This window comes from Lithobates pipiens, unplaced genomic scaffold, assembly GCF_037356315.1.
Source record: "Lithobates pipiens isolate NorthernLeopardFrog02 unplaced genomic scaffold, aLitPip1_a1.2 Scaffold_8, whole genome shotgun sequence".
In the NCBI taxonomy this organism is placed as follows: domain Eukaryota; kingdom Metazoa; phylum Chordata; class Amphibia; order Anura; family Ranidae; genus Lithobates; species Lithobates pipiens.
Window position 1 is genome coordinate 456123731 of NW_027507903.1, and position 16527 is coordinate 456140257.

At 40.2% G+C, this 16527-nt stretch overlaps 1 protein-coding gene across 4 annotated transcripts in view; it reads right to left on the bottom strand.

The window, feature by feature from the left end:
• ANKS1B (ankyrin repeat and sterile alpha motif domain containing 1B) overlaps positions 1-16527 on the bottom strand; it is a 231398-nt gene that overhangs the window by 42245 nt on the left and 172626 nt on the right. For 2 of the 4 annotated variants that reach the window (XM_077468446.1, XM_077468445.1), the window contains exons 4-5: positions 3164-3244; positions 2012-2083 (exon numbers count right to left, since the gene is read on the bottom strand). In XM_077468446.1, coding sequence (XP_077324572.1) covers positions 2012-2083; positions 3164-3244 — 153 coding nt within the window. The remainder of the gene's footprint in view (positions 1-2011; positions 2084-3163; positions 3245-16527) is intronic. The other 2 variants (XM_077468448.1, XM_077468447.1) reach the window with 1 other exon arrangement.

Genomic DNA, 16527 nt, shown 5'->3' on the forward strand with positions numbered 1-16527 from the left:
AGCTAAATGCAAAAAAGTTGATTGGACCCTGCTTCACAGTACAGATGGACAAAGATCCAAAACACACTGCAGGAGCTTTTGAAAAAAAAAAGAGGTGGAATATTCTGCAGTGGCCGAGTCAATCACCTGATCTCAACCCAATCGCATGCATTTCACTTTCTGAAGGCAAAACTAAAGGCAGAAAGACCCACAAACAAAGAACAACCGAAGACAGCTGCAGTTAGAGCCTGGCAAAGCATCTGAAAGGAGGAAACCCAGTCTGGTCATTTCCATGGGTTCCAGACTTCAGCCAGTAAAGGATTCTCAACAAATATTAAAAATGAACATTTTATATATGATTATATTAATTTGTTTAATTATATTTGAACCCCAGAAAATGAGGGAACTGTGTATACAAATGGTTGCAGTTCCTAAAATGTGTACTCGTGGCATACAGAGCCACTGTATGTACTGTGAGTTGTAACATTTTTTTAATTGCTAACTAGATGGCGCTTTAATCCCATTCTATACACACACAGGGAGCGTTGGGGGAAATCACATGCTGTTCAGGCAGGAATCGCACCGCATTCCTGTTCAAATCGCATGCATACCAGTTTTGGTATCAGGATAATTCGGTCGAGTACCGATACTCATGCAAAAGCTTAGTATCGGCACAAATACTGATATAGGTACATCCCTATCTTTATTTATTATGAAATTAACAAAAACAAAAACATAGAAAAGAAAGCTTGCAAAAATGTCAAAGTAAATAAAAAAATTACTTTAAAGGAGAACAATGGCAAGGTTATGGAAATTCAATTAGTTACACATTTTAACAATAGTAACAAATACTTTAATGCAAGCCCTTTTGACATCTGTAGCTACAAGAATCATCCTCTTGAGTTTTGAAAAACTTTCGTTTTCTATCATTAGATCATCCTGTTCCTCTCTGCCAGTGGTACAGTGGCTGTTGGCTTGTCTTCTAAACTGTAATGTAAACATAGAGCAGGTGCACAGGAAGAGGGCAAAGGGCAGATTACAGAGTCCAAAATTGCTCCACAGTGCTTTCAGCTACTGTGGTCAGTGGAAATTTGTTTAAAACCATTGCACTAATAACTACTGTAAATATACATTATAATCTCCCAAGGCAATTATCAATCAAAAACAGAAATATATATTTTAGTTTGAATAACACTAAAGTTCTGCAAATCTATGGCATCTTGAAACATCACAAATTGACCTTCCAACTGAACAGCACACATTTCCAGGTGCCTGCAAGCATCTTCATTTTATTTCTATAGTTCCTAGAAACTTCAGACCAAACATCAGGTGCATCCCCTATTTTTGCCCACTGGTCACTAAAAGTGATTGATGGCCTCATCAGCCAAAAGAGTGGTATACGGAATGATGGGTCTGGTCAGAATGCAATCTAGGTTGAAATTAAATAGTAGAGAGCCATAGGTTTTAGGGTATAACTAAACACTATGGGTGCTTTATCATCTTTGAAAACGCTGCAGGAACATTTTAAGGCAGGCCATAAAAAGAAATGCTATCAACACTAAAATTTACTTCACATCCACAAATAAAATGGTAGCAAACAGAAGTTACATCTTCGTGGGATACATACAGTATATACTGTGTATATAAAATTTCTTGCATATTAACACACATAGTAGAAATATTATTAGCAGCATTTTTAAGCAAACATTTTTCCCTTTAAAATTTTATATTTTATTTTGTTCTAAAGCATGGGAAATACAAATATAGAAATCAGTGGGAGCATGCAGTGGCAGACCAGGAGACAAAGTTCTACCAAATGTCAGGTTGTTTTGTAAATGCTCTACTGGTGAGATAATAACAAACTGTAACTTTGTGACACATGTCAACTTTTGCCTTCCCACTAATAATAAAATGACAGCATCTAATGTGATATATATATATATATATATATATATATATATATATATATATATATATATATATATATATATATATATATATATTGCAGTCTTATTCAGTCATCAAAACTTACCCTCATTTTCGAACAGGCATCTTGTGTTGACTCCGTCCCCCTCAATTCCTTTATCAGCATTGATCCTAAATACTAAAATAAAAATGTATTCAGATTTGTGGTGGAAACACAGACAGCACACACAATGGGACAAAAATGTCACCACAATTACATTAGTTTCTAGATGTGTTGTATGATGTCAAAAATAATGACAACCAAAGAACGGAACTGAAGAAAATTCACTATTTGACAACAATAAATAACATTAGGCAATAACAATATATCACAGCATAGTGGCTTTAAAAATGTTAATTGACCCTGCCATAAAGCAAGTCAACTACAGCTCATTTCAAACTAATGAGAGTTTCCTTGCTCCATAGAAAACAATTATGCAGGGAAAAGTTTTTAGAACAGTTTACGGTGTGTTTGCATTAAAAGTTTAAAGAACCAGTCAATAAAGTTATATATCAACTGACAATAGTTAATGTGGCAAAAAAGCCAAATACGTCAGAGACAAAACCATAGACTAATGACAACAGTTCTAGTAATTTGCCACGATCATCATGTGTTTACCCCATTTGCGTAACATATAAAAGTAAACTACAGCTATGTGATCTTCTATCCTGTGATCCTGCTTTCAAGGTATATAAAAATATTATTTTTAAATAATAGCTAGTTTTAAGTGATCACATCACACAAATAGTTATGATCACCATGTAACTCAAAATATATACTTTGTAAAGTGTCATAATTCCAGGCATTGCAAATATGATAACAAAATATATACTTTAAATTATGGATTTGCATTTTAAAACACTTAAAAACCACCTAGATGTAAATTTCTGCCCCACGAATCCTGGATTAAAGATCTCAAACTTGTAGTTTCAAAGTTGTGAAATTTTAGTTTATATGGTACAGCGATGGGGGTCGACATCATTCCACTTTCCTGCTTAGCCATTTTGAAAGTTAACAGGAAGAGGAAGTCTTACAGATGATTTGTAACCAAACCTTGGCATGTATAACAATTTTTGAGATATATAACAATGTCCATTGTATATGAAATGGGCATTGTACTGATGGTCATATACAAAAAAAAAATAAAGGACAACTCCTGATTTTTGTTGTTTTTCCTAACACGCAACAAAGTGAAGTAAATATAAGTGCACTGTATACCTTTATCATCTCAGACCAGGAACACTGGGGGTGAGGTACGGGTTTTAAAATGGGTCCATATTTTCCCCCAAATGGCATGCTCTAAACAAAGAAAAACATACTAGACATTTTCTGAAACTGGACACACAAAGGAATCCTTTTTTTGATGGATCAAGCAAAATTTGTGTAGAAAATCAACAGTCACCCTAGAGGATATAAATAGCCTTAAAGCACCATGCCCCTTTCCATAGTCAACATGCATTGATAATGGGATGCAATCTCAGCTTCATGCTATGTTACATGGCTATTCTATTAGGTGGCAAATAAAGCATTAAAATGGACATAGTTTTGCTTTTACATGTTTCCTTTTATGTTAATATTAAAGAATGAAGTGATAAGTGAATGAATGCTGGTTAGCAAGTCTCAGCTTACAACAAGACTGGAATTGGTCTGGCCATGTAATTTCTCTTAAATAGCAGATAGTGAAATGTTCATATTAATGAATGAATGTCCTTTAGCACATTAAGGATAAATGCAGTTCTGGTCTTACACTTATTTTTGGAATGTTAGTAAATCTCGTATGCATTTTAGTGCCTGGTATCTTGGACAGTGGAAATGAAAAAGGGGTGGTGCTTTAAAGAACACCATTTTTAATTCAAGTGCAAAACAATGACAAAGGAAAGTACTTATTTCTCTGGATTCTTGATAGATTTATTTACCACAACCAGCAATCATTAGCAATATGAATTTCAAATGGGATTTAGGCTCAATTTTCAAATCTTCCAGAGAAATAACATAAAGTTAATTTGTTCTTTCACTGCTTAGAGACAGAGCAGTGGAAGGTTGAGATAGCAAGAACTTCACCCTGTGTTTGTCTTACTCAAATACTTTTCGTTCTAATCCCAAATGGGTCTTGAATGCTAACGTGAAAATGGTGTTTTTTTTGTTTTGTACGTATTCAATGAGGAGTAGATGCTCATAAAAATTGATGTCACATTACTTTTTTTCTAAGACGGTGGACAGAATAAATTCACATAACAAATATCAAATAAGAGGTCCACGGTAAGTTTTCAAATAACGCTATGGTTTACTACATAAACATATTACATAACTGTTATAAGGGGAATTAAAAACAGTTAAGATTTTTCTATAAACTAAGAAAAAAAGTAATCTATTGTGATTTACATCTTCTTTTACGTTTAAGGTGGACCACCTCAGTAACAAGGTCCACTTATTCAAGGTGCCCCCTTCACCTCCTTAAAATGTAGAAAGTGCATAAAACAAAACTCTGTTGGGGTGAAAAAACATGCAAAATATATTTACATTTCCCCATTTTCCTCCCACGACACCTAGGCAAGGGTGACAGTATCCTCATTCAGGCCAGATCCTGGATAATGTTAAGTAGCTAAAATTGCAAGAAAGCGATTCTCCATAGGATGTCACCGATGGCGTCAAAAGGGTTGGTGTTACCCTACCAATGGGCTCTCTCCTGTCTAGCCCCCCTTTGTCAGGCTCTCTCCTGTCCAGCACCAAACACCCCCCATTCTGGCTCTTTCCTGTCTAGCACCCCCTTGTCATGCTCTCTCCTGTTTATCATAGCCCCAACCCCATTGGGCTCGCCCCTGTCTGGCAAAACACCCCCCCTCATCTTGCTCTCTCTTAGTTTTGAGCCAGCACAGATGGGGTGACACCATCGTGATCAGACACCCCTTTGGCGGGTGTCACCCGTGTGTGATCCATACCCCCATATCGACACCACTGGATGTCTCCCCATGCACTTTTTTAAATTGTGTGCATTTTGTGCTTGTGCATATTGTCTATATTTCCCTCCACAGATTGTTTTTTGCATTTTTATGCAGGGTTTAGGGAAGGAGGAGGGGTGCTACATTAAATAGGTGGACCTTGCGGAAGTGCTTTACAGTAACAATCTCAATTTGTGCATGTCTGATACTTCAGTTTTGGCTACGAGTCAAATGACCACTTGGCTTAATATAACATTTTGGTGCTTATATCTTTTTCCCAAAGATCACTACACCTTAGTTACTAGGTCTCCCTAGATGCTACAGCCATTACAAGGGATAGCCTTAAACTCCCTGTTAATTCTTTATGTAGCTTTCACTTCTCCTTCAGCCTAAGGACGTATAAAAGCCACCATACACATCACAGAGTTGTCCAAAGTGTAGGTACGCATGGAGCGCTTTAAGGGATCTAAATCTGCTGATGTTTCCCTAAACATGAGGGATCATATTGTGTGAACATTTGTCTTTTTGGCTATGGAAAGAGATGGGATGCACTGCGGACACCTTTGGTGTTGACTTGCCAGAGTAGAATACCGGTAACAACGATGGGCCAAAGTCTCCCACACTCAAACTTCTTCTCTCGACAAGCCTCAGGTGGTAGACCACAGACTGATGGAGTTGTTAAAACCAAAGTGGTGTTCTCAGGTTTAAGATGTAAACAAAGCTGGCGAAACAGCCCCAAGTAGCCATCCATACCAATAGTATCAGTCTTAGGTGGACTGTCCATTTAAAGTGATGTGATCATCAATTAGTATGATTTGGCATACTGTGAGAAATTTGAAAACTGGTTCACTAGAAAAATCCACAAAATATTATGTCATTCTGTAGTGTTGATTTTGAAAGTGAATATGAATATCTGATTGTTTTCTGATAATCATAGTGGATTTTCTGTGAGACAGTCCTTTGAAATGACTCAGAGTGTTCATGGTTACCCAACAGCCTTTGCTTCATTCCGGGCATGTAAGTAATGTATACTAATCTCAGTTAATGCAGAGATGTGCTGGCGCCACAAACGCCATCCCAGAATGAACGCAATGAGTATGACCTCTATGAGTGAAGATCTGAAGGCGCTAATACAGCATAACAAGGGAAAGGAGCAACAATTTTTCAAGAAGGACAGGGAACTCAAAGGGGCACAAGGGGAGGAGGGAATAGGAGGGGTTGAGTGCATTCCAGAGTCCTGGGTAGGAGAAGACTAAAGATAGAGTGCCAACATCATAAAAATATAATGTATAGGCATGGGGTACGCACCCCTGTGCCAGCGTTGTGAAAGTCGCAGTTCCACAGTGTCTAGACGACTTCAAGTTCTTTAAGCCTGGTATAGGAAGTTAGATAACCTGATTGGACAGTTCACTAAACAAATTCAGGATGTACAAAGGTTAAAAAACAAGTATATGCCTGTTTATAGTACAACTCTGTGCATTTACAGTAAATGTAGCAGTCCCCATCTCTAAAAGTACTCTTTTAAACTGCAGCAGGACCCTTGTTCTGCTGTTATTTTAGGTACTTGGTCTGCTGCAATTATATAGGAGCCAGTATTGCGCAGTCCTGTGAGATCTGACATTTGTTGCCCAGACAACTTACCGACCTTATGCTAATAGCAGAAGCTGTCTTCCATCCCCTAAGTGCGCATAATAGTACCTAACATTGAAGCTCCATACTAAAGAGGATCGGCAGTTGTCAATTGAGACTGGTATGGATCTGGAAGACAGTGTCAGCCAACGGACTGAACAAAATCAGTTGAACCTCAATTGACTTCTCAACTCTGTTGCTTAGCTCCTGAGTCATCCTCACACAAAGTAAATACAACAAAAAAAAAGGCAAATGTAAGTCTTTCATAACTAACCCCATACAAGTGTAATTTTAATTAAGTTGAATACTAAAATTCCTACGTAAGTCAAATCATGACTGCTTTTTGAATACAATGATTCTCATAGAGAACTCTTGCATGTCGTGGGTCTTGCCATGCTATTTGATTTCATCAGCAATTGGTACTGCTGGTGAAAAGGTTATTGTAGTTTTGACCAAGCCCCAGTGTGCGGGGCGAAACATGTCAGAGGGCGTGGCTGGAGTGGCACTGGCTGACGCTATACTCATTCACATATTCATGTACTGGGTCAGTGAGCGGTGTTCCTTCCTTTCTCCAATGATGCTTCTACACCTCTAAATGGCGCATACCTGCCTGCTCCCTTCACTGCAACCAGCAGGGAGATCTTTGTCTTAGCTTAGAGCAGCACTGAAAGTTATACCTAGATCAGTACAGAACGCAGAGGGTGGGAATCTGATGCCACACACACTGCACAGCATAGAGCAAGGAGCTGAGTGTAAACTGAGACAAGAGTGGAAAGAATGGACGTATTCCCCTCTTCACGGTCTCATAGGGAGACATGCACAGTGATGCTTTGGATACAGGCAAGTACACACTATTGAAGGATATGTTTTGCTCATTTTTAATTTCAGAGGTTTACAACCACTTTAATTTGTATTGGAAATTACTCTTAAAAGATCAGTTCACCAAAAACTAACATTTAATTTCTGGTTAGATGATGGTTAATTTAATCATTTGCTTTCTGTTTTCTGCCTGATATCCTGATGATAACATTTAAATCCCCCACTTGATGCGACTATTACAAGAAAACCTTGCCCTTTATTTTATTTTGTTATATATTATGTAGAACACACAGCAAAGAGAGTTGGTGGAAATGTGGTGGAAAAGAGGCACCAAGTCTGGAAATTTTGCTACATAAATGTTGGTAATTCAAAAAGCTACCCTGTGCTTTAAATATTGTTCTGAGTGCACTGACCCTTTGAGGATGACGTTTTTTGATAATCCGTTTTGCGCTAAGTTTTATACCCCTGCAGATGTCAAGCTTTAACCACGTCATGCCTGATGGTAAAACAAACATCCGAACCTAGTTTTTCAATGGTGTTAGTAAAACCGTACATTTCATTGTAGCTATTTAGGTGTCTAATAATAACAAATTTGCTCTGCGAATGTCTCATCATTAATGCACAAATTACGCATAATGTGTATAATGTACATATTACACAATGTCAATTTCTTCTTGTTGCCTTCAACAACATTCAAGAGAAAATAGCCATAACATTCAGCCATAAGAGTTAAAGAACATTCGGCCAAAAGAGAAAACTATGTGGGAGGCCTCTGAACTGTGTATAATCTATAAAGATTGGGTGTTTGGCAGCAAATCTTCAGCTGCAGTGTGAAATGAAACATTTTTGCAGAGTGATATTCATAGACAATAGACAGCACTAATCAACCTTCTGATCAAATGTTTTTTCTATAGTGTTAGGCTATTTTCACTATTGATGAATGCTCTTTACCTTTTACAGTTGAATGTTCTTATGGCTATTTTTTCTTAGAGTTGGTAAAGTGTAAGGCCCCTTTCACCATTTTGACGGACTCCGCTTGCTCAGTGGGAGAGCGCTCCGTTGATCCCCGCTGAGCAGGCGGATGACAGGTCCATCTCCGCTCACTGTGCTGACAAGCTCTCCTCTATTGGGAGATTGGATGAAAATGGACAGCCTGTCTATTTTCATCTGATCCTATCTGATCCGACCCACTGGACGGATGGCCAACATATTGCCATACTTGTTTTCAGCAGGTCTTGACAAATCAGATGCCAGGCGGGTGTCAGCGGACACATATCCACTGACATCCATCTCCCCATAGAAGTCGATTGCGTGAAAGAGGCCTAACAAACACAAACAGACATTACACACTCATTACACTACGGGTGTTATTTGCTACTTTTATGAGAATAATGCAACATTTGCAATTTGAAAAACTTGATTTTTGCAGGACAACATAGTGATAAACGTTAATGGACATCTCCTGATTTTTTTTTTTATTGTCAAATGAAAACTGGCCCAAAATCTATAAAAAATAAATAATTATATTTACCGTAGCTGCAAATGTTTTGCAATTACCATGACTGACCTGAAATAAATTCTCCTACGACAACACTGCATATGTGTATAGTATTTGTTGTTTGTACCCGTAGTAGGGCCAAGAAATTAGTCAGCATTTTGCATTGGTTAACCTACCTAAACACACTGACAGTACAACTGACTTTAAATAATTTAACTTTTTTTCTAATCTGTGACCTTTGACTCTGACAATGACTTTGAACTTGACAGTGACTCTGAGGGCCAGTTCACACAGGGATTACACAGGAGCGTGCAAGTTCCTATGGAGAATGGGGTGACCCAAAACCCACTGGACCACGGAAAAAGTAGTACTTGCACTACTTTTTCTAAATGCACTGCACCGAGTCACATGATACTGTGGTACCATGCGATTTGGTGCCTGAAAATGCAGTGTTTGCAATCATCTGCATTTGGAATGCCATTAACAATACACTGCCACTGCCATGCAGATCGCAAGAGCAGAGCATTTATCTGCGCATGGAGCATACCATTCCCACACTGCGTACTGGTGTAAACAGGCCCTGGCAGTAACCTAGATCAAGCCATTTTATCTTTGTTTTGTTTTTACACACTGACTTTTTTGTTTACATTTTTCTCCTCTGACTAGGAGAAAAAGATACATGTTTTTCTTTATCCATTCGGAGGAGAAAGACAGAAAAGGGGTGGGTTTTACTGAGTGATCACTCTGATAGGCAATCACAGTCTATCACAGTGATCATGTGTTTGCCAGGCATCCCTCCCATATGACATCATAAGGTATCAGTGACAGCTTGTTCTCAGTACTGGGAGGGTGCTATGGACTGTGTTCCCAGCACACAAGTCAAATGCATATAGATATGCGGCTCCTCGGAAGAAGGTCCACTTCCGCTATTCCACATTAGTGAGTTAGTTTGGTGTAAAATGTATGTAGAGTGGGGGACAAAGAGCCCCTGTCGGGTGTTTATTGCTGTCTGTATTCCTGCTGGGGAAATCCTCTATTTATCCTGGTGGCCACTGTCAAATTCAATTTTTAGAATGGAACTCCAGGAATTATCTTTATTGCCACTTGACATTGGTCCCTCAAGGCACGATGTACTGTAATGATCCTTATCTCATATCTGCAGGGCTGCTGGAGATGATGAACACTACTGTAGTAGCCTACATTACATACAGTGATACAGGATCTTCTGGGTCCTGCTAGAGTGGCTTCCTCCCTGCATAATGAATGCAGGGGGTCACTCACTCGACACTGCCGCCATTCAGGGAACACCATGACCTTTTTTTCAATGAATACAAGGCTTTCTCTGATGGACAAGGGGTAAAGGAGGGGCAAATTATGCCATGATCTACACCTTGTCAGCCTAGGGTAATAATTGTGTTAATGGCAGGATCACCAGGTGACAAAAAAAGGAAAAAAAAAGCCTGAAAAAAGAAAACAAATGCAGCCAACACATATAAGGACTGCAATACATTACATTTTTTGTGCCCTAAATACACTTTAAGGCATCTTGAAAGATGCTTAAAGTGTAAGTAAACCCTGACAATGAACTTCTCTTATTTCTTCCCTCTTGGTCTGGTAGTATGCTATTGCAAATATTGTGTTATAGTATGTGTTCGATAACAGCAAACAAATGACTTGATGATCCTGCCAGAAATCCAGTGAGCTGACAACTTCCTGTGCTCTCTGGCTCTGCTATTACCAAGTCGAATAGTTTTGCGTTTTCTCTGTGGATTACCTGCTGTCCCCTATCCATGTTGAGAAGGGAAGGTGTTCTGTAGGGGGATGAGGATGGGAGGGGGTGTTCTATAGTCCTTTCATCCTATGGTTACAGCACAGCTCAGATACAGTACAGTGAGTTAGTGTTATCACCCTATGACAGCAAGTGTGTTACTGGCAGGACCACCAGATAAAAATAAAGAAAAGAGTCTGAAAAAAGAAAAATTATGCAGCCAACACATCTAGGCTTCAATTACAAGTCTTCTTGTTTTTAGACACTATTTAATGCATTGAAAATGCCTTCTTAACCAATTATAGTATTGAATTTTAGCATGGCTTAAGGGGTATTTTGCACAACTCAAACACTATTGCAGCTTAATGAATACGGCTAAGACCAATTTGCTTATTAAGTTATTAAAAAGCTTTTGCTGACTGGTTAAGATGGTACTGGCAGGAGGATATTATGACTAAAAATACAGAATATATACCGTACAAGAAAAAAAGTCAACTCTTGCAGATAAACCTGGCTTAATTTATTGAATTTTCTCTTTGTCCATAAAGAAAACCTTGTCTGAGGGTCTGCCACTGCCGGCTTCTCTTTCTGCACTAACTGTCTGGCCATGTTTGGCTTCAAAACTTTGGCTCGCCAACCTAGAACAGGTACGCAGATAAAACGTCTGCTTTTCTCAATTTGCCAATCAATCTGCTTGTTCTGGGTATTCAGTATTATGAGTCAAAATAAAAGCCAGTGGCCTAGCATGTTTAGAAGGTGGTAAGCCTCCATATCTCTCTTCACTTTATATGTTCCTTACTATTAGCCTATTTATTGCACCCAAAAGCAGTAAATAATTTACAATCACTAACCCAAGTCCTTAAAAAAAAAAAAAAACTTTTTGTATTGTCTGCGCTAAACTCATGAAAGATGGAATCTGATTGATTGAGGGAAATAGACATTAGCGCATATCTATAACCTTAAATATTAAACAAAGTAACCATCTCATTGCATAGCACACAGGCTCTGGTATTATGTCTTACCCACTGTGGTCCTATCTATCATCCCAATTAACCATGCAGTCCTATCCTATGCAAATATTATCTTTTTACAAAATCAGTACAGATACTGCTCATTTAAGGACTTACCTGTTTAACGACCACTTGGACTTACAACAAGCTCTCCCCCCCTGAACGACACACTATACTGTATCTCACAAAAGTGAGTACACCCCTCACATTTTTGTAAATATTTTATTATATCTTTTCAGGTGACAACACTGAAGAAATGACACTTTGCTACAATGTAAAGTAGTGAGTGTACAGCTTGTATAACAGTATAAATTTGCTGTCCCCTCAAAATAACTCAACATACAGCCATTAATGTCTAAACTGCTGGCAACAAAAGTGAGTACACCCCTAAGTGAAAATGTCCAAATTGAGCCCAATTAACCATTTTTCCTCCCCGGTGTCATGTGATTTGTTGGTGTTAAAAGATCTCAGGTGTGAATGGGGAGCAGGTGTGTTAAATTTGGTGTTATCGCTCTCACTCTCTCATTCTGGTCACTGGAAGTTCAACTTGGCACCTCGTGGCATAGAACTGAGGATCTGAAAAAAAAAAGAATTGTTGCTCTATGTGAAGATGGCCTAGGCTATAAGAAGATTGCCAAGACCCTGAAACAGAGCTGCAGCATTGTGGCCAAGACCATATAGCAGTTTAACAAGACCGGTTCCAATCAGAACAGGCCTTGCCATGGTCGACCAAAGAAGGTGAGTGCACGTGTTCAGCGTCATATCCAGAGGTTATCTTTGAGAAATAGACGTATCAGGTGGTAGACAGGTATTATTTACTCCATATTTCAATTCAGGTGCCAAGTTTGTTTTAAAGCTAGAGACACATTGTGGAGGAGAGAAAAAAAATCCCAAAAAGTTTCTCACTTATTTAATATATTAAAAGCAAATAAGCAAGGTCAGAACATATCTGACCCATCAGTAGAAGTTGGTCACAAGTGACAGGGAAAAGGCAACTATATTAAATATATTGTACTCTTCAGTTTTTGATGAATAAGGAGGGATATACTAAGAGCAATATTAATAACAGGATATTGAATGTACCCCTGTGGCTGAGAGCTGAGTGTTCAAAAAAGACTAGAATGCCCTGTACACACGGTCTGACTTTTCAACGGAAAATGGGCGATCAGACTGTGTTGTCGGAAATTCCGATCTTGTGTGGGCTCCATCGGAATTTCAGACACACAAAGTTTGAGATCTGGATATAAAATTTTCCAAAAACAAAATCCGATTGTTTAAATTCCGACACCAATGTGCCACGCATGCTCAGAATAAAAACTAACACTATTGGCTACTGGCCTCTTTATAGTCCTGTCGTATGTGTTTTACGTCACCTCATTCTGAAGATCAGATTTTCCGACAACTTTGTGGGACTGTGTGTATGCAAAACAAGGCTAAAATCCGTCTGAAAAAATCTGATGGATTTTGTCGTCAGAATGTCCAACCGTGTGTACAGGGCAGGAGAGCGTAATGTGGGACAATCACCAGAACCAAATGGCTTACACCTGAGAGTCCTGAAAGAACTTAGCCATGTTATAGCGGGACAGTTATATGTAATTATTTTATAGAAATTTTACTGGCTGGAATGGTATCAGCTGATTGGTGAAAAGCAAATATGGCATGATATTTAAAAAAGGGCTGAGGTATATACTTGGAAACTGCAGACCATTCAGCCCAACATCAATAGTATCTAATCTATTAGAGGGAATGATAAGGGATCATTTCCAAGAATTTGCTGATGAAAAGAGTATCATTAGTAATAAGCAGCCTGAATTTATGAAGAATTGTTCTTGCCAGAGCATCCTTTTAACATTCTATGAGGAGGTAAGTTGTAATTTGGATAGAGGAAGGCATGTGTATCTGGATTTCGCTAAGGCATTTGATATAGTACCACATTAATGTGTAATTTACAAATTAAGGTCTTCCGCCATTGATACATGTTTGACTGTATACAGTTTTCATATACATTTACAATTTCTGTTTCTTACCTGAAGCTCCTGCCACTAAAAGCACTTTTTTTTGCAGTCTAACAGCGCTAAGCTACTACCTCTCAACAGAGTTATGAGTCTACCATATGTGCTCCTTCAATTGACCACCAGGCTGCTTATTAGGTCTATCAGATTGGGCAGCCCAATGGTCAACTGGAGGAGCTCAAACTGTCACCTGACAACCTTGATGCTAATTGCAAGGCAGTGGCTTAGCATTGTTGCCCATACAACAGAAACTGCTGTTACTGGCAGGAACTTCAGGTGAGAAACTTTGCAAATATTTAGGGAAAAAAAAGAAGAAAACTGTATACAGTGAGGCTGGCCTGGTAAAGCTGACAAGCTGGCCAGATGGAGACTGATAATAGTGAAATGGTTAGTGCACACCATGCCATGACTATACCAGCCCTCAAAATTTTCACTCGCCTGCTCCCATTTTGCAAGTCAAAAAATTAGGATTGCGAATGTTGCGGGGGGGTGTGTGCTCTCCTGGGAATGTATACCCAGTGCCCCCTGGCATGCACAGTCTCGCAGCGCAGCTATTTGAATAATCAAACAAGCGCCTGGGACCGCCCCCCCCCCCACCTCCCTCCTGCCGCTCATCCTCGCCTGGATAAGGCTCATTGCAGGCTTTCAAAAAGCCACCTGGGACCACCCCCTCTACCTCCCTCCTGCCACATATCCCCACCCCGATCAGGTTCACATTGTGGGCTTTCAATAGGCATAAAAGAGCCGCCTGGGACCCCCCCTCCATCTCCCTCCTGCCGCACATCTAAGGAGTGGGGCGGTGCATGTCTCTGCAGGGCAGTCCTAAGTGGGCGGGCTCGAACACTCGTTCCGCCCTCAGTGTGCACTGATGCTGGACCCCTGTGGCTGCAGCAGGAGAGTGGTAAATAATAAATATGACAGTGTGCTGTGGTTGGAAGCAGCACATGTGCTGGAGGCATTGGTATAACAGGGGATTGAACAAGATGAGTTGGGAGGAAGGGGGGATTAATACGAGGCATAGGTATAATGTTTTTTTGGGTGGGGGGTTATTGTGGAATTGGAAGCATAGGTCTGAATCAGAATTCTACCCTCAACACACTATCATACATGTGCCTCCAATTTCACCCCCTCCCCAATCTATCATACCGTATAATAGACTGGGGGGAGGGGGATGGAATTGGAGGCATAGGTATAATGGATTGGGGGGGGGGGGGTGAAATTGGAGGCATAAGTTTGATAGATTGGGGGGGAGGGGAGGGGGTGGATTTGGGTGCCTATGTATGATGGGGAGGGAGATGGATCTGGAGGCATAGGTATGATGGATTGGGGGAGGGGGGTGGAATTTAAGGCATCGGTATGATGGATTAGGGGGGAAATTTAAAGCATAGATGCGTTGGATTGGATGGGGGGATTGGAGGCATAGGTGTGCTGGAGAGGGGAGGTTGGAAGACGAGGTGTGCTGGAGGGTTGTTTAAACCACATGTGTGCTGGGGGGGGGGGGGGGGTAAGGTGGCAGAGATATGTTGGGAAGAGGAATTAGAGGTAGAGGTGTGCTAGGGGGAGGTGGATGCATTGGAGGACTGGGGGAGGTAGAGGTGTACTGGGGGAGCCATTGGAGGTAGAGGTGTACTGGGGGAGGCATTGGAGGTAGAGGTGTACTGGGTGAGGCATTGGAGGTAGAGGTGTACTGAGGGAGGCATTGGAGGTAGAAGTGTACTGGGGGGACATTGGAGGTAGAGGTGTACTAAGGAGGCATTGGAGATAGAGGTGTACTGGGGGGGGGGGGCATTGGAGGTAGAGGTGTACTGAGGGGGCATTGGAGGTAGAGGTGTACAGAGGGGGCATTGGAGGTAGAGGTGTACTAGGGGAGGTGTTGGAAGTAGAGGTGTATTGGGGGAAGAGAAACAAAACCAAAGAAATTTCTTTCTCAACTTACTAGCCAGTCTGCTAACCAACCCCATTTCCTGTCTGATGAGGCTGAGCTGATGGGCACTGGTGAGGCTGCATTGAAGGGCACTGATCAGGCTGTATTGATGGGCACTGGTTAGACTGCATTGATGGGCACTGGACAGGAGGCACTGATGGGGCCCCACTGATGGGCATTGATAAGCCACACTGATGGGCACTGATAGACTGCATTCCTGGGCGCTGATGAGCACTGATAGACTGCACTGATGGACACTGATAAAGTTGTTTAATATTTATTTTTATAACTTAATTCTGCATAAAATATTTAACAGTGTAATTTCATGAGATATTTATGAGGGTGTGTTTAGAGGTTGGATTGGGGGCGGAGCAGGGTAGGGGTTGGGTGGAGAAACTGGTGGAGAGTAATCCCTAAGGCCTGGCTAGTAGTTCAGGACTTGAAATTTTGAGCCCTGACAATACTATAACTAAGAGTTATCGGGCAGAATATTTGTAATTCTGTCCATTCACTTTTGTGATACAAATATCTCTGCCACACAGCACTGCCAGTAGGGTGACACCACTTTCTCTGTTAGGTTTGAAAAATACAATGATGTCACCTCCTTACCAACAAGCTGCTGATTGAACAATGAAGGAGCAGCAGTACATTAAGTCATTTACTGTCAGCAGATGTGCATCAGAACCTGATTGGCTCATGGGACTGCCTCTCATCCTCCTCGCCTATAGGGGATAATGTTGGTATCAAAGCACATTCAGATACATTGGCTAGTTGTATGTAAAAATCTAATTGTATCTATTTAAAAAAAAATGATTGCATTAAATGGTGTTTTTTTTTTTATATTTATTTTTTTATGTCTGGAGTTCAGCTTTAAAACAACTGGACCCCAATGAAATTGTATGGGGTGCAAAGTTTCCAAATAGCCATTGATAGCTGTATCAGGAATTAATTCTAAAACGGAAACGGACATGAAAGAAAGAGGG